Source organism: Leiobunum rupestre, chromosome 1, assembly GCF_980474605.1.
Source record: "Leiobunum rupestre chromosome 1, qqLeiRupe1.1.hap1, whole genome shotgun sequence".
NCBI classification, from domain to species: Eukaryota; Metazoa; Arthropoda; class Arachnida; order Opiliones; family Sclerosomatidae; genus Leiobunum; species Leiobunum rupestre.
The window spans coordinates 6,244,692-6,268,216 of record NC_143384.1 but is presented as its reverse complement, the minus strand read 5'-3'; the positions used below and the strand labels follow the sequence as shown (position 1 = coordinate 6,268,216).

The 23,525-nt window shown below is 35.3% G+C and overlaps 1 protein-coding gene and 3 long non-coding RNA genes across 14 annotated transcripts; 2 read left to right on the top strand and 2 right to left on the bottom strand.

Annotated features, from left to right (window-relative positions):
- Positions 1-3,841: 3,841 nt before the first annotated feature.
- Positions 3,842-5,129, bottom strand: LOC149960495 (uncharacterized). Its single transcript, XR_016478592.1, has 3 exons — positions 5,013-5,129; positions 4,718-4,821; positions 3,842-4,402 (listed from the first exon to the last, which is right to left on the bottom strand). It is a non-coding gene; the product is annotated as an uncharacterized LOC149960495 (long non-coding RNA).
- Positions 5,130-5,761: 632 nt separating this feature from the next.
- LOC149960494 (uncharacterized) lies at positions 5,762-7,146 on the top strand. 3 transcript variants are annotated; one of them, XM_090166260.1, is made up of 3 exons: positions 5,762-5,859; positions 6,090-6,729; positions 6,802-7,146. In XM_090166260.1, exons 2-3 carry the CDS (start codon positions 6,181-6,183, stop codon positions 6,952-6,954), a joined length of 702 nt encoding a protein of 233 aa, XP_090022386.1. In that variant the 5' UTR covers positions 5,762-5,859; positions 6,090-6,180; the 3' UTR covers positions 6,955-7,146. The 3 variants fall into 3 exon arrangements, with proteins under 3 accessions (XP_090022386.1, XP_090022471.1, XP_090022303.1); XM_090166345.1 differs by having other exon boundaries at positions 5,767-5,975; positions 6,090-6,725; XM_090166177.1 differs by having other exon boundaries at positions 5,775-5,975.
- Positions 7,147-8,825: 1,679 nt separating this feature from the next.
- Positions 8,826-19,018, top strand: LOC149960492 (uncharacterized). 9 transcript variants are annotated; one of them, XR_016480792.1, is made up of 16 exons: positions 8,826-8,990; positions 9,051-9,231; positions 9,306-9,424; positions 11,332-11,449; positions 11,520-11,612; positions 11,680-11,710; positions 11,931-12,159; positions 12,234-12,398; positions 13,553-13,816; positions 13,877-14,250; positions 16,158-16,275; positions 16,346-16,439; positions 16,507-16,537; positions 16,758-16,985; positions 17,060-17,224; positions 18,379-19,018. It is a non-coding gene; the product is annotated as an uncharacterized LOC149960492 (long non-coding RNA). The 9 variants fall into 9 exon arrangements; XR_016480791.1 differs by having other exon boundaries at positions 9,051-9,424; positions 13,877-14,057; positions 14,132-14,250; XR_016480786.1 differs by having other exon boundaries at positions 8,827-8,990; positions 9,051-9,176.
- On the bottom strand, positions 12,612-15,771 carry LOC149960493 (uncharacterized). The gene is made up of 3 exons (XR_016480797.1): positions 14,807-15,771; positions 13,464-13,575; positions 12,612-13,404 (listed from the first exon to the last, which is right to left on the bottom strand). It is a non-coding gene; the product is annotated as an uncharacterized LOC149960493 (long non-coding RNA).
- Positions 19,019-23,525: the final 4,507 nt, after the last annotated feature.

Here is a 23,525-nt window from a genome sequence, read left to right as displayed (position 1 = left end):
CACCATCTGTTGGTGAGTTTTAGTAATTAGTATAATTTTTAAGCAGGAGACAATGGCTCTCGCGACGATAGCACGAGCTTTCTAACCAATAGATAGCGCTTTATAAGGATAGCCTGCAGAAATTACGCGTTTCTGCTAGCTGTTACCTCCGTATTCACTCCCTTTGAAATATTTTATCTAGACCTTTATATACGTTTCCTATATCTATGATTGTAACCCGGCTACCAGTCTGTTCAAAGGCATTAAAAGTCGATAGATGACTTGGGCCTTATAAGGTGATGACTTATAGGTATATGCCTAGCCAATTATTATTATTATTAATTAAAATGTTGTGTAATATTTTTATTTAATAAATCGCCAAGAAGTAATATCTCCGAGAGCCAGGACCCGCTAAGCCTCGAAATGGGCTAAGAAATTAAAATAAAAGTCAGATCTTGAGACAGTATAAACGGGCTTTATTTAAGCCGCGCCGAAGTTAGAGTTACAATAATGGTTATAACACATTTGCAATCAAATTTTTTTGCAATAATATTAAAATTCAAAATTCATTTAACAGATTGACGATATATAAATAGACGCTTCAGTAAATCACCCTCCAAGGATATCGCCCACAAGTAATATTTTTTCAAGAGCCAGGACCCGCGAGTCGCTGTTTATACAGTGCGTTTTAAAATATAATGGGAATTTGGCACCTTTTTTTGGCAACAATTAGGAGGGTTCCCCTCTTAACCAGGTTAAGGCTAATTGGCAAAAACACGACGTTTTGTTTGCGGGTGAAAAGCTTTCATTATTTTAATAATGGCTCTCGGAAATATTATTTGTTGGCAAATTCCTGGGAGGATGATTAATTTAAGCGCCTATTAACGTATCCGAATTTCATGACGAGGAGAATCGGACGGTCAAACCAAATTCTGCCTTTTCCCCTTGATTGTCAAATCTAGAGGAGAATTCGAGCCGCCTTCATCGCCCGGTGGCTGTTGGTTTTTCCGTCTTCGGTAGTTTTGGTTTTGGAACCTGTCTTCCCAGTTAGGCGCTAGCGTCCAGTAGTGAGCTCGGTCCGCCACTTTGACGAACCAGTCATTGAGAGTCAAAGTTATTCGAATACTGTTCCGCCACGATTTTTTTTTATTGTCGCGGTAATACGGAAATCGGTCCGTGATGAATTTGTAAATATCTCGGACGATGATCATCTGATCGGGAGTGTGGCGGATGGCCATGGCTATCAGGTCGACGTAAGAGTAAGGCGGTCTCTCGATCCTGGACCACAACCGGCAGTTGGACGAAGCGACGCTACACGCGCCAGTCGCGTCCATAAAGTTTTTGTATAATTGAAATCGTACGAAGTTTGGACACTGGCCATGAACAGACTATAGGAACTCCTTCGAAACCTTACGGAGCGCCACTATCTCGGAACCGGATAAAACACCCTTTCGTTCGTCGATCGTCCGTTTCGCCCACTTACTCATTAACCATGATGCTCTAGCACGCCCACTCGCCCGCTGAGTACGAACGAGTAAAGGTAAGTTAGGATAATATCTTCGCTGTATAACGCGGCGGATGACGTGCCTCTTTCTCCCCCGTCCCTTCCCCGGGGGGGGGGGGAGGGGGGCACCTTCGGACGCTTTTATCACTCGCTGAAGACGCTGCAAGCGACGGAGATAATTTAAAAAATATCGTTAAATTCCATGGTTACGTCGTTATTTGAAAATTTTGGCCCTAATCGTAGTTAAACCTCACTAGAGTCCATAAGTTGGTGGCTTGAGTATTTAAACTAAGTACTATTTATTGATAGACTGGTCGTTACATTTATTTTTTTGGTTTTTATTTTCAATATATTGGATTTTGTAGGTGATACGAACAAGTTCGGTTTATATTCTCGTAATAATATATAGTCGATATTGGGAGGATTTAAAAACAACATGTTGGATGTGACGTATCGTTTATTCACCTTCACATAATGGTTTTTAATGAGGATGTTACTTAACGTCTCGGCACTATGTACGAATTCATTGATCGCAGCCGAAATTTCTTTTCCCCATTGATCTTCCAAGATCAAATTGCGAGCGTCGTTCCATATTAGCGCTTTAAAATCAATTTTTTTTGATGGCCGACTAAGTTGTAACAAGACCGCTTCGCTCCATTCTAGCAACGGGATATTATCGTAGTTATGCCTATTTAGACACGCCATTCGTACCATATCATTCGCGTTTCCGCACATTTTAGCGTGGTATAACATTGGATTGGTTTTCGACAAATCTTCGATCCTGTCATCATCTGGATTTCTCGTGGTGAAGTCAAACAGTTTCTTTCGCTTCATTCGGTTTAGTTTTTTCGTTTCAGTTAATGGTACTTTTGTTACGGCCACCTTTAGCAACACGTTATTAGGTTCCGCGATAGTCCCGTTTGCGGGTCGTGGTGAGTCAATGTCACCCGATGCATCAATGTCGCTCTGTACATCTTCAAACGCGAATGGCCGTTTTCCGGGACTTACACCGGGCGTCTCGGCTTTAGAATCGCGTTCCATTTTCTCAATCACCTGGACGATGGAATCGCGACTATTTGACGAATCGCGTATCGGAGATTTTGGCGATGGCGTCATCAACGTACGGCCATGGCATTCCGAGTCGGAGTTTGTCATTTCCGCGTCGGACGACATGACGGTAAAATCGTCCTCGGAATCTAAAAGCGTGATTGGTTTTACGGTATAAATAGAACGCGACATTGTACGTTGACGTCCGTATACTATTTGAACGTGACATTAACAAATTACAATCATATATCACCCAGAATATGAAATTAACGACCGAAGAATTTTCGAAAATTAGACCTCTACAATGGTGCATGCGTGAGTTTGGAGGTCGAATGTATAATACGATTACGAATCAAACGGAAACTCAATTATTCTGGATTGATTTTCTGCGAAATGTTTTTGCACCTAAATATAAAGATCAAACCGGAGTTACATTTATAGCCGATTTTGATCAAACACAGCCAGTTATTATCACTAATCATTTGGAACTAAAGCTTCCGACAATTCTAGAATCCGCAATGTACTTTGCCAACAATAGAACCGTACCTATGTTGTTTTCCGTAAATATAACGCATACCACCGTTTTAAATTTGGCGGTTTTAGTTTTGTCTCTCCTGCTAGTGGTGAATTTAATTCGCGGAAATCGTACAAATAAGACTCGTTTAATCTAAATTATTTTTTAACGTAAAATCTGTATATATAAAAATATATATTTCCCATATATTATCTTTTTTTTTTGGGTCTAATTTCTTAATTTGTGAACTGATAGAACTACTCTAGGTTTATTTTTCTAGTTTTAAGAATTTTTTTATAACGGATTTTAATTCTGAAAACATATTTCAATTCCTAGCATTCTGGAGCATACGCTTTTGTATTTGACGTTTATTATTTAATTAGTTAACACCGCTAAGAAATGAGATTTTGTAAACCTCGAAATTACGAGCGGGACGCTGCAGCTCGCCGTCTGGTTTTGTCTCCGACTCGTGACAGAAAACGTATCGCCATCTGGTGTAGTATTTGGTTTTTTAGGAACATACATTTAAAATTTTTTAGTTTTTTTTTGTTGCGGTAATCTGCAACAAATATAAATTTATAATAGAAACTTTTAAATGTTAGATGTGTAAGGTAGAAAAATTTATATAAATATGAATACTTTTTTTGTGGGTCAAAAAATGTGACCAAAAAATTGTGTTAGAAATTTGTAGTTAGCAATGGACCAAGAATGGACTGTGATTTGAAAGACTGAATGACGACATTTTGTTATTCGCAGAAATGTACTTTAATACCATTAAAATGAAGCTGACATGTTAATCAACAATAAAAATATGTCCCTTTAAGGCCAAACCTATAAACTATTTTTTCAGCTCTCAGAACTGTTTTATGTTATAATATATATTTACATGACTTTGTTATTCTAGTGACATAATTGTGTTGTGCATTCTTCATTATTATTAAATTTACAGATATAAATGAACCATGAATTAGTAGAACTTTTGTTTAAAACGCCACGTTTTTCATTTAGTCAAAAACCTAAAACATCTAACGTTCCCCAAGACAGCTTCACAGATCTATCAGCCATGATTGATACTAGACTCGATGAATTTTCCACTATTTTTAACGGCAATGAAGTTACATTACCATCTGAAGTTACTGACATACTAAATGCTTTGAACGGCTAGCAAGTATCGCATACTTGGCTGATTATGTAGTACAAATCCTAGAAGAAAAACATTTTTGCTAATTGTGCCTAATTCTGACTCACCATTTAAATTATCCGACAGAGGAAACCTTAGGTATCCCCAGCAAAGCTTTATCATGTTAATGGCTAATATTGGATATAGTAACAACATTCTCCCTATCTTTGGGATTCACCTGCAATTTTAAAAAACATTGAAATCCACTTGTGGCCAAAAATTGCTCTATGCCCTTACATCCAATGTGATTTGAATAATAATCACCCAAATGAAATTGCTAATTTAATTTGTAGAAAGGTTGTACCCCTAATTATCACAAATATTACCAAAACTCTGTCCGCAAAATTTTAGAAAGTGAAAGAACTTGTGCATAAGCCTCTTTCTCAAAAAGTACTCAAGTCGTAAATTCTAAATTTTTCCTATCTATTGTTTAGTTGTGTACCATTCAGTGGGAAATCCACCTTGGTTTATTATATTTATCAGATTTAAATACCTTCCAAGTTTCCATCACTATTTTCATTCATAGAGATCTTCCAAGTGACAGTTAGTTAATCCATGCCAGTATAAATCATCAATATATGTTAACTCATAGTCCACCTAGTCAACACATATAAATTATCACACGTTAACCCATATTTCAACTAGTCAATATTTGAATAAATAATCATACTATGTTAAACAATATTCCAACTAGTCCTGTATAAATTATCATTATAATACATCATTCTATATTCTAACTATTATGTATTATTAAACTTATTTTGGCTCTTAAAAAATCAAGTTAATACCTTAATAATAAACTTTTACATAATCTTCAAGAGAAGTCACATTTATTTTCTTTTAAAATTCATTTATTTTACTATTTTAATTCAATTAAGTTTTTAAACATTAATACAAAACACAGACCTCTGGAAGTTACTACATAACAAAAATACAGTTGTAAGGAGAACCACGTGTTTATGTTTACATTTTTATACAGAAACGTCGACAGCGACTTCTGGCTCCAGAATGACCAAACTTTAATAACGTTTTTCAAAACTCCACTTTGCGTTAAAAAATCTGAAGAGGTGTTTAAATTTTTATTATTAATTAACTTAAATATTACTAAAAAAATATTTTACAAAAAATTACACATTACGCGATAATAATTGAAATTCAAAGTTCCGCGCCGTTCCTCCCATTCGATAACATGGCTGCGAATTTTCTCAAGGGGGGGGGGGGGGGGGGGGGGGCTAGACTAGCGCCATAAAACGATGTGAGAAGTTTTTGAACTAATTTCCCATACGCGATTTTCGTACGATCGCCTGGGCCGCTATGAGCGCGAAGCAGATCTCGAGACGGCCGTGGTCGTGTCTACGCTTGTTCGAAGCGTCATAATACTCGGAAACCAAATATGGGTTCATTATTCAAATCGGATATGGGGTTGTAAAGTTATTGAAGAAATAGTGATGACGAAAAACATGAAAATTAACCCTAATTAACCCTAATTTAAATTAGGGTTAATTTTCATGTTTTTCGTCATCACTATTTCTTCAATAACTTTACAACCCCATATCCGATTTGAATAATGAACCCATATTTGGTTTCCGAGTATTATGACGCTTCGAACAAGCGTGGAAGTTTTTGATCATGATGGTAATCTCTCAAACTAAAACTCAATATTCATTTTAATTTTTTGTTAAACCCATAATTAGAGGATAATAAAAAATTCCGTCTATTTTAATGTCACCGCCATAAATTTTATATTTCTGGTAATTGAAATCCAACATTCTCTTTTTTTCCCCCCTCTTCATCTTTAAAATTAGCATCGGTATCTAATTTCAAAACTGGGTTAAACAAAATAAAACATCCTTATTTCTTTTTAGCAACGGCAGATATTCATTGGTCCTGTTCATTGGCTTCTCGATCGTCGAGGAACTAAGTCCACTTTTCATTCACTCAAAGAACCCGGTGATAATGAGTCCAGATATTAATCGTGATCTCGGTGCCACTTGTAATGAAAACGTCAATTTCAATGCTGGAGTACTGAATTCTAACAGGAACGATAAAACCACATTTGTGGAAAGTGATATGTTGGAAACGTTTAATGTTAGGCTAGCCAAATTCGTGCTGAATTTTAAACTTCGGCGAGACAATGACAGCGACAACTATCGAAAATTTTACAACGATACGGAGATCGAAGCCTCGCAAGCTCTTTTAGAGCTCTTGAATAAGCTTTTGGACGCAAATCGTCCACACTTTGAAAAGTTAATTCAGGAAATGGAATATAGTGAATTGTCTATTGGTGATGTTTTCTCCACCCTTGCCATGGATGTTCTACATGGTGACAACAAAGGCATAACGTGGATAAGGATAGGCACTTTATTTGCCTTTGGAGTGATGATGGCAAAACCCATTCTTCCAAAGAAGTCATCACACCCTGAGTTTCTAGACAACTTTGGGGTTATTATTGGTGGTGCCATTGAAGATTACGCTGGTGCGTGGATTGACCAACAAGGAGGGTGGGTAAGTGTGCTTTTACACATTACTCCTTGCCATTTTATGGGCAAGGGTTTAATGTTTTGTTTTACTTTACAGAAGTCTATTAAATCGCAGACCTTACAACCAGTTTCAAACATCCTAATGAAAATGGTTGGTTTGGGGATAATGGTGTTGCTCGGTACTGCTGTTACAATTATTGGCTTAAGCCACGCTGCATCCACTTTCAGCACGTTCTTAAGGAAGTGGTGATGGGAACAATAAGAAAGGTGCAAGCCGCTAAATATTTTATGGTCCACATTTGTTATTGTATTTTTGCATCTCTACTAATAACCAAAAAAAAGGGTTCCTTGTTGTTTTTACGCATGAAAAAAATATTTTTATTACCAAATAAAAACTAATTGTATGTGGCATAAGTAAAGTTCAATTTGCTTTTGATAGAAATCGAGGTTTCTTTTTCACGCTCATAAGGTTTACACGCTCGAGACATCTCAAACGTACGGTGCTCCAGGAAGTTCCGCTTTCAAAAACTTCAGTTTAGAACTGCTTATATCGTGCATTCTAACCTCCGTTATTTTATTTAAACAAATAAAAAACAATCCTAGTGAGATGAATTGAAGTTGAAAAGTTTCGTATAGAATTCAATATTTTAGCAATGTCAATTACAACAAAAAATAATATGGAAGATGCGTTTTAAAGGATAACTTTATTGAGGTAAGATACGAGCAGTTCTTTCAAGTATATTTATTATTGCACAATTATTATATTTATTCGTTTGAAACCTCGACTCTTAATGCAAAATCTACCGTTACTAAACTGTTGAAATTGCACCACTTTAATTTTCGTCTTATTTAAAGGCCGAAAAATAAATAGAAATTCCAATTTCCAGATCATTAAAGAGATAAAACCTCAATGAAATTCGAATTTCCCGCTGATCAAAAACTAGCTGGAATCACGTGTGTTTCTGTTATGTCGTCTGCTTATGATGTCCAATCCTTTTTATTCGACGTACCCATTGAGTTGGGAATATTTATCTAGAGGTTCAATCAAAACATCGGATTTCAGTATTTCGCGAAACAAGTTTTTAAGAAAACTTTATCATTCTACTCGTGGCGCCGTCTATCTCTAAATGGTACGTTCAAATAAAACGCGTTTTACGGCAAAAATATATTTTTTTTTCAAAAATGATGGATGGTACCACGGGTCATATGATAACGTTTTCTCGTCATTTTAGAGGAGACGGTACATTCGTAATTTTAAAAAACATTTTTCGCGGCGAGCAGGTTTGATTGGATCTCTAGATTAATATTCCCAACTTAATGGGCGTACCGATGGATTTGTTACAAAATAATTATCTTAAAACTACATAAAAAACCAAACGATTACGGTAATCGTTTTGTTTTTTATGTAGTTTACGATAATTATTTTTTATGTAATTTTGTTAAAAAATTTAAAGGAACATAATGCACAACAATCAGAATCTTAATGCAAGAATTTAAAAAAATACAAGGTTGTTTAAAATTGAAATCTGAGAAAACAAAAAACCACTGAATATCTCTTGAAAAAATATGTGAATCTTGCGTCTACCCACAAATTAGTAGTTTTTGCAACATTTCCATTATCACTTATTCCTGCAGTTTTTTTTTTCTAATTTTTAATTCACGTATTTGCAAACACATCCATCAGGGCCGTCACCAGCCCAAAATTTTAGGTAGGGCCAAGGGCTTTAATTTTTATTTATCGCGAATTTCTAGGTAGTGCCAAAACAATTCTAGGCAGGGCCGGGCCCTACCGCTCGCCCCCCCCCCTGGTGACGGCCCTGACATCCATTATACTCAAGGAAAAGCACAATATCCAGAAATATGTAGCAATGAAAATGACTTTGATGAAATGGAACTACATTTTGAGTATGTAAGAAAAAAAAAAGCCAGATGGATCAAAGGAAACAGATGAAAAAGTCAGAAATATGGGCTGTGAAATTTTGGAATTTGCTAAAGGGTTGTACGTAAGTTAAAAATTGTAAATTCCATTTAAAAATACCTTGGCAGTGCCCAAAGCTTCAATAATATATAAAAAAAAGAGCACGATCCAGTTATTGTCATTGGCTAGCTGCATAAGCAGCCGATGCCGGGATGGTGACGTCAGTGGGAAGCCAGAAGCTCAGATTTCCGCATTGAAATCAATGCTGTAGTATTGTCTTATCGCCGTATCTTTGACATATTTTAGTAATTAAATGAAATTAGTATCCATTAAGACCATTTTATGATCACTAAATTATGTAAACTAAAGTAAGTAACCCAAAAATTTCATTTAAATAAATTCAATATATATTTTTATTTGGTTTAAAGATCTTAGCCGGTAGTAAGCCTAGGCCAAAACAGTGTCGATTTCACCTTGGATTAATAATAGAAGATTTCACGATTCGAGGAGCTGAAGAAATTAGGAATAGTTAATCATTGACTCAATTGAATAAAGTAAATTAAGCCAGTAAACGGATTAGAAAATTTAATCAAGATTTTTAAAACAAAAGCATGTTAAAATATTACTGTGAATCTCTATTTCAGATATAATAAAGATAATAATGGTAAAATTTTCTCGTTCAGGTAGACGAACTTCCCTTAATTAGTTCTTGATCTGGTTACCCTCTACAAGCTCCTCCATGATCCGAATCAATCTTATTTTTCATATTTGGTCTCTACCTTCAGAACGAGAGGCAACAGTCGTAAGCTATGACTCCGGTACTCTAAATGTGACTCGTTAAAATTATCCTTTTTTCATCGGGTTATTATTCCCTGGAACTACTTCCCAGATGACATTGTGTGCGCGGGCACTCTGGATGTCTTCAAGAAAAAATTGTCAAATGTCACTTTTTGTAATTTAATTTAACCACCCATGTGGTTTCCTATTTATATCTTAACAATCGGGCTCTTCGGTCTTCTGACCCTAGCCCCCACCTGGACTCTTGAGAAAAAAGTATTTAGTTATTGTTTTGATCTCAATCTTTATATTTAACTACATATAATCAGTAGTTACAACTCTACTGAAATTGAAGTTTGATCAATAGTTATTTGTAATATTTATATAATTCAGTGATTTCTAATAACTTTGTGAATAAATTTTCCTTTTATATTCTTAAAACTGAAATATTTTATTTAAGTTTAATAAACAATTATAATTAAATACTTTGATAAATGAGATATTGCTCGTTTTACATTGAATTGAATTATTAATACTCTAGTTTTTCCCAAAAACAAAATAGACCTTCCTCTTTTAGCCACCTTTAAATAATGAAAACTTCAGAGCATTTGTACTTTAGATAGTGCAAATCATATAACAGACTATTCAGTTTATTTATTAGCATATGTAAAGGTAATTTTAATTGAAAACGATGCTTTAAAAAACATTTAAGAAAGCAATGTCGACACACAGTAAAGGTTGCATCAGGTCTTTAGGCTTCCCACTGACGTCATAGCTGGCGTAGAAGACCGAAGAGCAGACGACGGGAAAATGAAAACCCCGCTATGTAGGCAACCTTTATTAGCGCAAAGATGATTTAAACTCGTACCCTAGATTCGAATACTGAGAGCTTTCCCATTGACGGTTTTGTTACGAAGCGTTTACCCTTTTCCGGCACGTGACCTCAGAAAAATCGGGCTCCATCGGTTGTGGCACGGCCAACTTCGATCACGCGCTGCCGAGCTATATAACGCGGCAGTGCGTGATCGAAGTTGGCTGTGGTTGCGGTAAGGCGCAAACCATGGAGCGAAGTTTTTCTGAGTTCCGGCGGGAAGTGGGTAAACGCTATCGGCAACGCGCGAGAGAGTGATTTCGAATCTAGGGTGCGAGTTTAAATTATCTTTGATTAGCGGCCGTATTTATGAACCTTGGGCCATGGCAGAGTCAACCACGGACACCGTAAATTTCGCACTTTACTGACTTTACACACATTTTGCCACCGAACTTTGGAGCCCCTTTAAGTCAACGAAGGCGCAAAATTGTAAGACGCATTTCAGGTACAACGTTAAAACCGCGATTACGACACAACGATTGCTCGTATGAAAAATGTTCATAGAACATTTATTGTAAGAAATAGCCGGACCCTAATGTTCATACATGGGTTTATAGCCGTACATACAATACTAACGTAGATATTCGCGATAAACCATTACTGGTTTTCCCATAACCATTGCTCGTAAAACAGCTATGTCCAGTAAAAGTTTAAAAACCAAAAAAAAACAAATGTTTTGCCATTTCGAATTTTGGGTAAAATTCCCATAGCACAACAATCTATCTACAATTTTTGGTTCGTTTTGACATGGGATTTTAAAATCCCATACCAAAATGATACAAGTACCGTAGATGGTGCGGTTTTTTTGCTTATTTCCGAGGCTCAAAATTTATAATCACGTCTGCTAGGTCACGGCCCCGTAAGCCTTGGTTATTGTTTGATTATTTAGTATTGAAATTTAAAATACCAAAAATATGAGTGGTTCTAAATGTACAATCATGGTGGTTCAGTCAGATTATGTGCGAAGAGTCATAAGCTCCCATCAAAGTTGAAAAAAAAAAAAACAAATGTTACTAGGCTAATCTAGGAATATGAATGACCCGTAATTTCCATTAACCTAGGGCTAATGATCAGACAGACTACAGGCCTTTTCTCCATGCTACAACAAGCAAAGATAATCTAGAAGTCGATAAAATGTAGATTAGGCATTTCCATTTTCCATAAAAAAAAACTTCAGTTGTAAGTTTGAATTGTTTTTAATTTTGAGTTTTAAAATATTTATTCCAATCTTTACTTTATTTTTCAATAGATATGTTCCCATGATCAGTTCCTTAATTTGAAAAAAAAAAAAGGCAGGACAGATGATTAACATTCGCTCACTCAATTTTCCCTAAGCGAAAGAGTAATTTAAGATAATTTATTGTACTAGAATAGACCAGCTAATTTAGTGTTTTTTTTGTTATTCTCAGAATTCCAAAAGTCAGAAGTAAGGATCAAATGGTATGAGTTTATATTTTATCATTTTAGGTTGAGTCGCTTATTAGGAGGGATTTTAAATCATCACTTATTGAAAACTAAATATTTTCTCTAAATTTAAACCTAAGGTGGTGGATACATTATCTGCAAAATCATAAAAAAATGAAACCCCCTCCCATTGTCTTGTTTTTTTTTCCTAGAGGCGTAAGTTTGAATGAAACTAACAACTTTAAAATTCTTCTAGGGCGTGATAATTTGGGATCATGTCTGGAAAATTCTCCGCCGCCACCTTTCTCATCTTTTCTAAACATCATGGGTGTCAGAAAACTCTGATTTTCTCAATCAGCTCTTGCAATTGTTAGTGGCTGATGAATTTTCGTTTTCGAAGTTGGGCTATTTAACTACTAAAACAACAACATGCGGAGTGACCAAAAAAAAAAAAACTCTACAGGAATTCCTCACCACCACCAAATGTGATTTAGACTAAACATCTGAGCATGTTTAGTTGGTGATCGTGTAATTGACATTTTTTCTCTCGTCCTAATAGCATCAAGGGACAGAACTAATATCTGCGGCAATTTTATTAGAAATATCTTGGTTATATCCAAATATAGATGATTATATTTGAATTGGCATTTATGAAGGCAAATGATGTGAGGAAAGTTGGCTAGATTATTTTGGTGGCTAAAACAAAACATAAGGGCAACCCAAGGTTTGTAGTTTACTGATTTCATTTTATAGAAATTTTCACCTCTTGAGTTTAGCTGTAAAAATTTGAAATTGAAGACAATCGCTAACAGCGGAAAATGCTATATTTTCCAAATATGATTCTGTAAATCATATCTGTAAAGTTATATTAGTCATTCCTAAACCTTTAAGAGATTATTGAGGTTATGTCAATGATAATTAAGTTTAACCCTGATTAGGATCTCATACCTTAAAATCAATCGACTATTTATTCAATTTCTTTGGTTAAAATTGACAAGTGAACAATAAATTTCACTGTGTTGACTGTTAAACTTTTATTTGACTAAAATACTCAAAATGGCCTAACTTTCACTTATGCAGGATGTAACGGTTAATATCTTGGATAAAACCATGTCAGCTGGGTAAAATCAGCGAATAATAGCTATTTTGAAAGCTCACGAGTGGAATCGCAACAGTGCATGAGCTATTAGTTTTTTAATTGATTAATTTATCAAACCACGTAGTCTGAAGCTGCTCGAGCCTGACTTTAATTTTTGTAGGCTATTTTTCCTCAAATTAATAATAATTATTATAAAAATTTAAGTGAAACCTTTACCAAAAGTAACTGTGCAAATGGGACGTTTAATTGGGTACAATAGCCTGTGTCAGATTATAGTTTTGAATTAAATTTTAAAACCATATGATAAACTTTAGGTAAACAATGGTTAAAAAAAATTAAAGTAAACTGTAATCATGGTACCATTAGCTTTTTTAATAATATGATCTATTTAATTTTTTATGAGGCTTAATTTTACTTGGATTTAATGAAATTGAATTGCACAAGCTTTGCTTTTTTTTTGAAACCTTATATTCCGTGTCATGCTAGCTTCAATGAATTATCTGGAAACTTATTTTCGTTATCTAAGAGTTATAAATTTAAGGTTCTAGAAAAAAATTGCTGATTTTGATAGTGTGATTACTTTCTTGAGCGAATAATGTATTGATGTTTGAACAATTAACATTCCAAAATTCTGGAAAAAAAAAATTAGTTAAATGTAACTCCAAATGGTTTTATGGTCTATGAAATTACCAAGCTCTAAACCGGATTTCAAGCTTGACTGGCTTTGGCTTTGCAATTATAACTACTTGCTCATTATCCTGCTTTTGTTCAATTTACAGGATTATCATTTTCGCCTTGGAGTCTGAAACATACAAGTCGTTATTGCGATCAGCATGGATTCAGTTTTTTGCGCCGTTTAATAATTTTCGTATTATTAAAGTTAAAACCACGAGTCATTATTATTGTTTATTTGAAATTTAAAAAGTTAAACATAATCCTTTCCCGCCAGTACATAAAATGCCAGTCTTTGACATATTTTAGTAATTAAATGAAATTAGTATCCATTAAGACCATTTTATGATCACTAAATTATGTAAACTAAAGTAAGTAACCCAAAAATTTCATTTAAATAAATTCAATATATATTTTTATTTGGTTTAAAGATCTTAGCCGGTAGTAAGCCTAGGCCAAAACAGTGTCGATTTCACCTTGGATTAATAATAGAAGATTTCACGATTCGAGGAGCTGAAGAAATTAGGAATAGTTAATCATTGACTCAATTGAATAAAGTAAATTAAGCCAGTAAACGGATTAGAAAATTTAATCAAGATTTTTAAAACAAAAGCATGTTAAAATATTACTGTGAATCTCTATTTCAGATATAATAAAGATAATAATGGTAAAATTTTCTCGTTCAGGTAGACGAACTTCCCTTAATTAGTTCTTGATCTGGTTACCCTCTACAAGCTCCTCCATGATCCGAATCAATCTTATTTTTCATATTTGGTCTCTACCTTCAGAACGAGAGGCAACAGTCGTAAGCTATGACTCCGGTACTCTAAATGTGACTCGTTAAAATTATCCTTTTTTCATCGGGTTATTATTCCCTGGAACTACTTCCCAGATGACATTGTGTGCGCGGGCACTCTGGATGTCTTCAAGAAAAAATTGTCAAATGTCACTTTTTGTAATTTAATTTAACCACCCATGTGGTTTCCTATTTATATCTTAACAATCGGGCTCTTCGGTCTTCTGACCCTAGCCCCCACCTGGACTCTTGAGAAAAAAGTATTTAGTTATTGTTTTGATCTCAATCTTTATATTTAACTACATATAATCAGTAGTTACAACTCTACTGAAATTGAAGTTTGATCAATAGTTATTTGTAATATTTATATAATTCAGTGATTTCTAATAACTTTGTGAATAAATTTTCCTTTTATATTCTTAAAACTGAAATATTTTATTTAAGTTTAATAAACAATTATAATTAAATACTTTGATAAATGAGATATTGCTCGTTTTACATTGAATTGAATTATTAATACTCTAGTTTTTCCCAAAAACAAAATAGACCTTCCTCTTTTAGCCACCTTTAAATAATGAAAACTTCAGAGCATTTGTACTTTAGATAGTGCAAATCATATAACAGACTATTCAGTTTATTTATTAGCATATGTAAAGGTAATTTTAATTGAAAACGATGCTTTAAAAAACATTTAAGAAAGCAATGTCGACACACAGTAAAGGTTGCATCAGGTCTTTAGGCTTCCCACTGACGTCATAGCTGGCGTAGAAGACCGAAGAGCAGACGACGGGAAAATGAAAACCCCGCTATGTAGGCAACCTTTATTAGCGCAAAGATGATTTAAACTCGTACCCTAGATTCGAATACTGAGAGCTTTCCCATTGACGGTTTTGTTACGAAGCGTTTACCCTTTTCCGGCACGTGACCTCAGAAAAATCGGGCTCCATCGGTTGTGGCACGGCCAACTTCGATCACGCGCTGCCGAGCTATATAACGCGGCAGTGCGTGATCGAAGTTGGCTGTGGTTGCGGTAAGGCGCAAACCATGGAGCGAAGTTTTTCTGAGTTCCGGCGGGAAGTGGGTAAACGCTATCGGCAACGCGCGAGAGAGTGATTTCGAATCTAGGGTGCGAGTTTAAATTATCTTTGATTAGCGGCCGTATTTATGAACCTTGGGCCATGGCAGAGTCAACCACGGACACCGTAAATTTCGCACTTTACTGACTTTACACACATTTTGCCACCGAACTTTGGAGCCCCTTTAAGTCAACGAAGGCGCAAAATTGTAAGACGCATTTCAGGTACAACGTTAAAACCGCGATTACGACACAACGATTGCTCGTATGAAAAATGTTCATAGAACATTTATTGTAAGAAATAGCCGGACCCTAATGTTCATACATGGGTTTATAGCCGTACATACAATACTAACGTAGATATTCGCGATAAACCATTACTGGTTTTCCCATAACCATTGCTCGTAAAACAGCTATGTCCAGTAAAAGTTTAAAAACCAAAAAAAAACAAATGTTTTGCCATTTCGAATTTTGGGTAAAATTCCCATAGCACAACAATCTATCTACAATTTTTGGTTCGTTTTGACATGGGATTTTAAAATCCCATACCAAAATGATACAAGTACCGTAGATGGTGCGGTTTTTTTGCTTATTTCCGAGGCTCAAAATTTATAATCACGTCTGCTAGGTCACGGCCCCGTAAGCCTTGGTTATTGTTTGATTATTTAGTATTGAAATTTAAAATACCAAAAATATGAGTGGTTCTAAATGTACAATCATGGTGGTTCAGTCAGATTATGTGCGAAGAGTCATAAGCTCCCATCAAAGTTGAAAAAAAAAAAAACAAATGTTACTAGGCTAATCTAGGAATATGAATGACCCGTAATTTCCATTAACCTAGGGCTAATGATCAGACAGACTACAGGCCTTTTCTCCATGCTACAACAAGCAAAGATAATCTAGAAGTCGATAAAATGTAGATTAGGCATTTCCATTTTCCATAAAAAAAAACTTCAGTTGTAAGTTTGAATTGTTTTTAATTTTGAGTTTTAAAATATTTATTCCAATCTTTACTTTATTTTTCAATAGATATGTTCCCATGATCAGTTCCTTAATTTGAAAAAAAAAAAAAGGCAGGACAGATGATTAACATTCGCTCACTCAATTTTCCCTAAGCGAAAGAGTAATTTAAGATAATTTATTGTACTAGAATAGACCAGCTAATTTAGTGTTTTTTTTGTTATTCTCAGAATTCCAAAAGTCAGAAGTAAGGATCAAATGGTATGAGTTTATATTTTATCATTTTAGGTTGAGTCGCTTATTAGGAGGGATTTTAAATCATCACTTATTGAAAACTAAATATTTTCTCTAAATTTAAACCTAAGGTGGTGGATACATTATCTGCAAAATCATAAAAAAATGAAACCCCCTCCCATTGTCTTGTTTTTTTTTCCTAGAGGCGTAAGTTTGAATGAAACTAACAACTTTAAAATTCTTCTAGGGCGTGATAATTTGGGATCATGTCTGGAAAATTCTCCGCCGCCACCTTTCTCATCTTTTCTAAACATCATGGGTGTCAGAAAACTCTGATTTTCTCAATCAGCTCTTGCAATTGTTAGTGGCTGATGAATTTTCGTTTTCGAAGTTGGGCTATTTAACTACTAAAACAACAACATGCGGAGTGACCAAAAAAAAAAAACTCTACAGGAATTCCTCACCACCACCAAATGTGATTTAGACTAAACATCTGAGCATGTTTAGTTGGTGATCGTGTAATTGACATTTTTTCTCTCGTCCTAATAGCATCAAGGGACAGAACTAATATCTGCGGCAATTTTATTAGAAATATCTTGGTTATATCCAAATATAGATGATTATATTTGAATTGGCATTTATGAAGGCAAATGATGTGAGGAAAGTTGGCTAGATTATTTTGGTGGCTAAAACAAAACATAAGGGCAACCCAAGGTTTGTAGTTTACTGATTTCATTTTATAGAAATTTTCACCTCTTGAGTTTAGCTGTAAAAATTTGAAATTGAAGACAATCGCTAACAGCGGAAAATGCTATATTTTCCAAATATGATTCTGTAAATCATATCTGTAAAGTTATATTAGTCATTCCTAAACCTTTAAGAGATTATTGAGGTTATGTCAATGATAATTAAGTTTAACCCTGATTAGGATCTCATACCTTAAAATCAATCGACTATTTATTCAATTTCTTTGGTTAAAATTGACAAGTGAACAATAAATTTCACTGTGTTGACTGTTAAACTTTTATTTGACTAAAATACTCAAAATGGCCTAACTTTCACTTATGCAGGATGTAACGGTTAATATCTTGGATAAAACCATGTCAGCTGGGTAAAATCAGCGAATAATAGCTATTTTGAAAGCTCACGAGTGGAATCGCAACAGTGCATGAGCTATTAGTTTTTTAATTGATTAATTTATCAAACCACGTAGTCTGAAGCTGCTCGAGCCTGACTTTAATTTTTGTAGGCTATTTTTCCTCAAATTAATAATAATTATTATAAAAATTTAAGTGAAACCTTTACCAAAAGTAACTGTGCAAATGGGACGTTTAATTGGGTACAATAGCCTGTGTCAGATTATAGTTTTGAATTAAATTTTAAAACCATATGATAAACTTTAGGTAAACAATGGTTAAAAAAAATTAAAGTAAACTGTAATCATGGTACCATTAGCTTTTTTAATAATATGATCTATTTAATTTTTTATGAGGCTTAATTTTACTTGGATTTAATGAAATTGAATTGCACAAGCTTTGCTTTTTTTTTGAAACCTTATATTCCGTGTCATGCTAGCTTCAATGAATTATCTGGAAACTTATTTTCGTTATCTAAGAGTTATAAATTTAAGGTTCTAGAAAAAAATTGCTGATTTTGATAGTGTGATTACTTTCTTGAGCGAATAATGTATTGATGTTTGAACAATTAACATTCCAAAATTCTGGAAAAAAAAAATTAGTTAAATGTAACTCCAAATGGTTTTATGGTCTATGAAATTACCAAGCTCTAAACCGGATTTCAAGCTTGACTGGCTTTGGCTTTGCAATTATAACTACTTGCTCATTATCCTGCTTTTGTTCAATTTACAGGATTATCATTTTCGCCTTGGAGTCTGAAACATACAAGTCGTTATTGCGATCAGCATGGATTCAGTTTTTTGCGCCGTTTAATAATTTTCGTATTATTAAAGTTAAAACCACGAGTCATTATTATTGTTTATTTGAAATTTAAAAAGTTAAACATAATCCTTTCCCGCCAGTACATAAAATGCCAGTGAGTTACATTATAGTTATTAAATCATTACCGAGCAGTCGACAGAAGAATGATGTTCGACAAACATGCTTAGACATAAGCTTTTCAAAATTACTGTTTAACATATTTCCTAAATACGAGGCCGGGCCACTGTCTCGCCATGGCCTAAGTCGTTACACAAAAGCTTAAACATTCTACCAAGAAGGAACCTGCAGTATCCCCCGAGATCAAACACTACGTATTCATCTCTAAATTGCCCTCGTGATTTTAAAAGCTCTTTCGTAGTTTCGTTAGTGATTTAACTTTAGAGATCCCATCCGTCTTACATTTCATCCACTAAAATCACCACATATTGCTTTTACCATATCATTTATATAGTCCAATCAGGATTTCTTTCTTCGCGTATCCTGGTTTATCACGTAAATAGCAAGACCAAATTAATGCATTTCCCATCAAATTAACCACCGAGCACAGAAATCCTTTATGTTCGATGGACGTCGACTTCGCACTATACACAGTCATAGTCACCATACAAATAGGCTGTGTCCGGAGAATAGTTTTTTTATAAAAAAAATTCTCGAAGTTAAAAAATATGCTCAGATTAAATATGCGACAACGCCTGTCGCATTGAAATGTTATTTTGACTAAAATTGGACCTACGTAACAGTACATAGAAATCTCATGGGTAACTAGAATGCTGCCGCCTACGGCCGAGCTTGACGCCAGTTCGCCTTGATCCTTCAGCCAATGAGAGGCCGTAGAGTGGTTCCGCCAAGGAGGATAATAATCCTCCTTGGTTCCACGTAACTATAGCGGGAGCTAGGTTACTTCATTCTCTCTGGTGACATTAAATTCTTGGCAGAACCACTCTTTGAGCTCTGATTGGCTGAGATCTGGCTATCGTCTGCCACGGCGTTTGGTCCATTTTCCAGTTACACGGCAGCATTCTAGTTACCTATGAGATTTCTAAGTAACGGTATCGTCGTGGGTCCAATTTTTTTGAATTAATTCTAGGTAGTTTAAGTTTTAGCGAAGTAGAGTAGAACTCGGTAAGATAATCTATTCTTGTATAAAGACGGAACTCAATGTGAAGTTAAACATTTCTCTACATATATACCTTTAGCGCCAACTTAAAAAACTTTGTACGTAGAATTCTGAAACCTTAATAAACTCGCAAATAATATTGATAATATATTAACTGCATTATACTTGCTAGTTTATCTAATCTCGAGTCCGATTTAATAAAAGGAAAAAAAACAATGAAATTATAGATGGATTATTGATGAATTTAATGGGTAAAAAAAAATACAGAATTGGAATAAAATTTAATTTGAAGAATAACATAATTTTTTTGGGGAGTCTAACATTTCATAGGTCAAGTTTCTCATTTCCGCTCTCAATCAAATCTTGGACATTCACATCGAAGAAAGTAAGCTCCTGCATTTCGTTTGGCGTTAAATCTAATAACGCAAAAGCTTCGGTACGTGAAATTTGAGGATGTTTTCTCTGCTCATTTTCAATGTGGGCATTAATTCGGTTTTTTAACACGATTTGATGTTTACGAAGATGGAAAGTACCCGCTAACTCGTGCTTATTATTTTTTAACGATCTCTCATCCTCAGTTTGGACTGGGCTTAATTGTATTAATTCTTTGCCCGTTGGACTAGACACCAAGGGCCATCGACTTCCGGTCTTATACCAATGGTTATATTGTTCCTGGGCCCACAAGAAATCTTTGTGATTACGGTTTTCCAAGATATCCAATAAATCTTGAGGCAAATAATGCTTTCCCTTGGACAAAAATATGTCACGAATATCCGATTCCAAATGTATAACTGTTTCGGCGTCCGAAAAGTCAAATTTAGCACTTCGTATCTCCGTTATGCGTTCTAAATTTAGTCCGACAGCGATAATCATATTTAAAACCACTTTTTTCCTTTCCTCGTTCTCAATAGCCAAAATGATTGGTTTATTTTGATAAATGGGCTCGACCGTTTTCTCGCTTCGTCCAGATACAAATGGAATATTTTCAGTCGGGATGACATCGTGAATGTACTCTCTGGGTTTATGAGTAGAAAATTCTTTAGTTTCAAGATCTTGGTGACATTCCGGAGAACAAACCCAATTATCGTAAACGTTTAACTCTCCCGCCTCGTCCATGTCGAGGCTAGAGTTAGTAGTCTCGTTACTGATCGTTCTCCTTGCTGGTCTTTCGTCCTCGCGGAAACATTTTTCCTCATCTGGGATCTTGTTTTTCTGAACTCTACGTTTTTCGGTTCCGCCAGTTCTTAGGCCGGTAGCTATTTTTGCTTTTTTAATTCGCGTACTAGACGACTCTCTTTTAATTGGCGTGTTAAAAGCTACCGTTCTCTTGTCAGGAGTATCGGGAATGGACATTGGCGCTAATAAACCATCATTACCGTCGTTAGATTCTAAGTCATCTTTCAAAGGCGTCGACTGATGACTTCGCGCGATAACGATGGAATCGGGTGACGGTATATAAGAACCGATTTCCTCGAACCTAATTGGTTTTCGGTCCAGTCTGATATTCATCAAGTTATTTGGTCTGGAATCGTTCTTTCTCGTAATCGTCGGCATGAGAGACGGTACGTCCGGAATCTTTGCGGAAATGGCGCTCTTATTTTGATTCATTTCTACCGCCAACACGTGAAAGCAGCGGCGGTTTCCGAAATTGCAACTACAAAGCTTTTTTTCGTCTTAGTATAGGGTTTAACAGCGTGGTATTCGTTCTTACTGGGATCTCTGACCACGTAAACCAACGGATTGGTATCAAATGTGACTAAAATTTTTGTCTCACACAAACTGGAGCCAGGAATTTCTTAGACTATACATACCCACATCTCTTTATGACGTCGTCGATCTATTCCTGTCAGTGGCGTTTTACGAAAAATCGCGAAAACCAGGAAACTAATTTACATCCAGGATACCATGGATTTATATTACAGTCATAATCATAATCAGTTTGGTCATTTCGTCTCTTCGAAATTAAGCTGACATTTAAAATTTTGATTTGTGAGTGTGCCGGTAGATAATCATTCAGCGAAGGGATAAAACTTTATTGTAAGGGTAGTAGATGCGTTTATCTCCTCCAACAAGCGTACGTTTCTTTATACTATAATTTTTACGGAGTTCCGTACCTTTCTACTCGTATACTAGGGCTCACCCCAGCACCATTCTATAGTTGCCTGATACTCTTAATCGATTCTTACTTGAATGTACTCGCATTGTTCGGATAAGCCTGCAGGAATTAAAGATTCGCTGAATAGTGGTCATTCAAGAACCTACTTAATTATTTAACCTGGGACGCTGTTCTTTTTCATTTGATCATTTTCGAATTTCTTAAACGGTCACGAGCGAAAGGATTGTTCTAAAGTTTTTAACTAAAATGTTCCAAGTTAACGATTACATCGAGTATTTGGATCGGAAAGAGGGAACCTTTTTCATAGCCCAAATTTTGGAAATTTTTGATGAGCAGTTGAAATTGCGTTTCATTAATCTCTCAGAGACTAGGGATGGAAATTACCATAAAGGTACGTTTCACTTTCTTATCAGTTTGCCTATAAAATTTAATAGTTATTTAGTATATTTATTTAGATAAATTGCTTGTTTTTGTTCGACACTGTTTAATTCGTTTTTTTATAAACTACATGTATACCCAAATAGGCATCACCTCAGGCCCCAAGTCATTTAGCGACTTTAACTGCCTTTAACTCAGGTGATTGGGTGAAATAGCGTAGGAGGGTGATTCCACGCGAGCCGCAAATTGCCGGAGTATAAAGATTTGGCTTTATCAGAAAAACCAACTGTCGTTTCAATGTCAAATTATGCCTAAAGCACATAAACAGACACACCCTTCAAATTTTTCATGGTAACATATATGATTGGTCCCTTTAGCTTCCGTTAAACCTGGACGCGGGAATGTGATATTCCTTGTTAGGTTAAGAGATCTTAACTCCAACTCTATAATTTTTTTTATATTAATTTTTTTTTTAACAAATTCATTGTTATTTACAGATGACTGTCGTTTTATAGAAAAAGAGCGAGTAATTCCGAGAAATTCTTCCTTAAAGAGGAGCGACTTAAAACCTTTAAAAAGAGGAGATAAAATTTGTTACGGATGTGACGAAGTAAACCTAGAAGGCACGGTTGTCTTTAATGATTACGCGAAAGGGGTGCTGAAACTTGAAGGGAAACCAGACTTCGAGGTTGCCTATGAAGATGTGAAGAAAAAAGAATTAGCTAATACTAAAGAGGGCTCGACCACAGTAGCAAAATCAAAACCTAAGGCCAATCTTAACCCCAAAAACAAATCCCCGGAAAACTTCAAAATTAAAAACTACATCCAAAACAGAGGAAAAAGAGTGGCGGTTCGCCGCAAATTACCATCTGAAAGCAAAGATTATGTGCACGCACCCAGCTTAATTAAAAAACCCAGAAAAATGAGACCGTTAGCCAAAGATACCCAACCAGAAGGCATAATACATAAACCCTTAAACTATAACAAGTCTATTAACTTAGATTTAAATCTGGAAACCCCGTTACACAGCACTAAAGCTAAAGACATGGTTCCGTGTATGAGCGACGCGATGAAAGAACCTTCTTTTGAGGTGTTAAACCAAGTGGATAGACAAACAAACCGAAACGACGGCCGTGATAATGAAAAAATATCAATTTTTAAAGACATTTTAGCGGAACTTAACCAGAAAAATAATGATTCGGAAATTATAATCCACGAATTGAGAAAAATAAACGAAGTACTACAGCAGCCAAGGCAAGAAATCCCACATACCACCTGCCCGTGCGCTTACCGTTCTGACGTAGGCGCTACACCACATCGTTCTCCAAATACAATGCCTCGGAGAAACCTAGAAACGTGTAGTAGCACCCCCGTAAGAAGAATCGAGCCGCGCTTTGAAAACGCTACGAACGTTGTTGGAAATTTATTAAATAATTTTATTTCGGA

Coding starts and splice junctions, on each gene's coding strand:
- LOC149960494 (XM_090166260.1), top strand. CDS start 6,181: ATGAGTCCAGATATTAATCGTGATCTCGGTGCCACTTGTAATGAAAAC. Junction 6,730..6,801: donor TTGACCAACAAGGAGGGTGG/GTAAGTGTGCTT, acceptor TTTACTTTACAG/AAGTCTATTAAATCGCAGAC.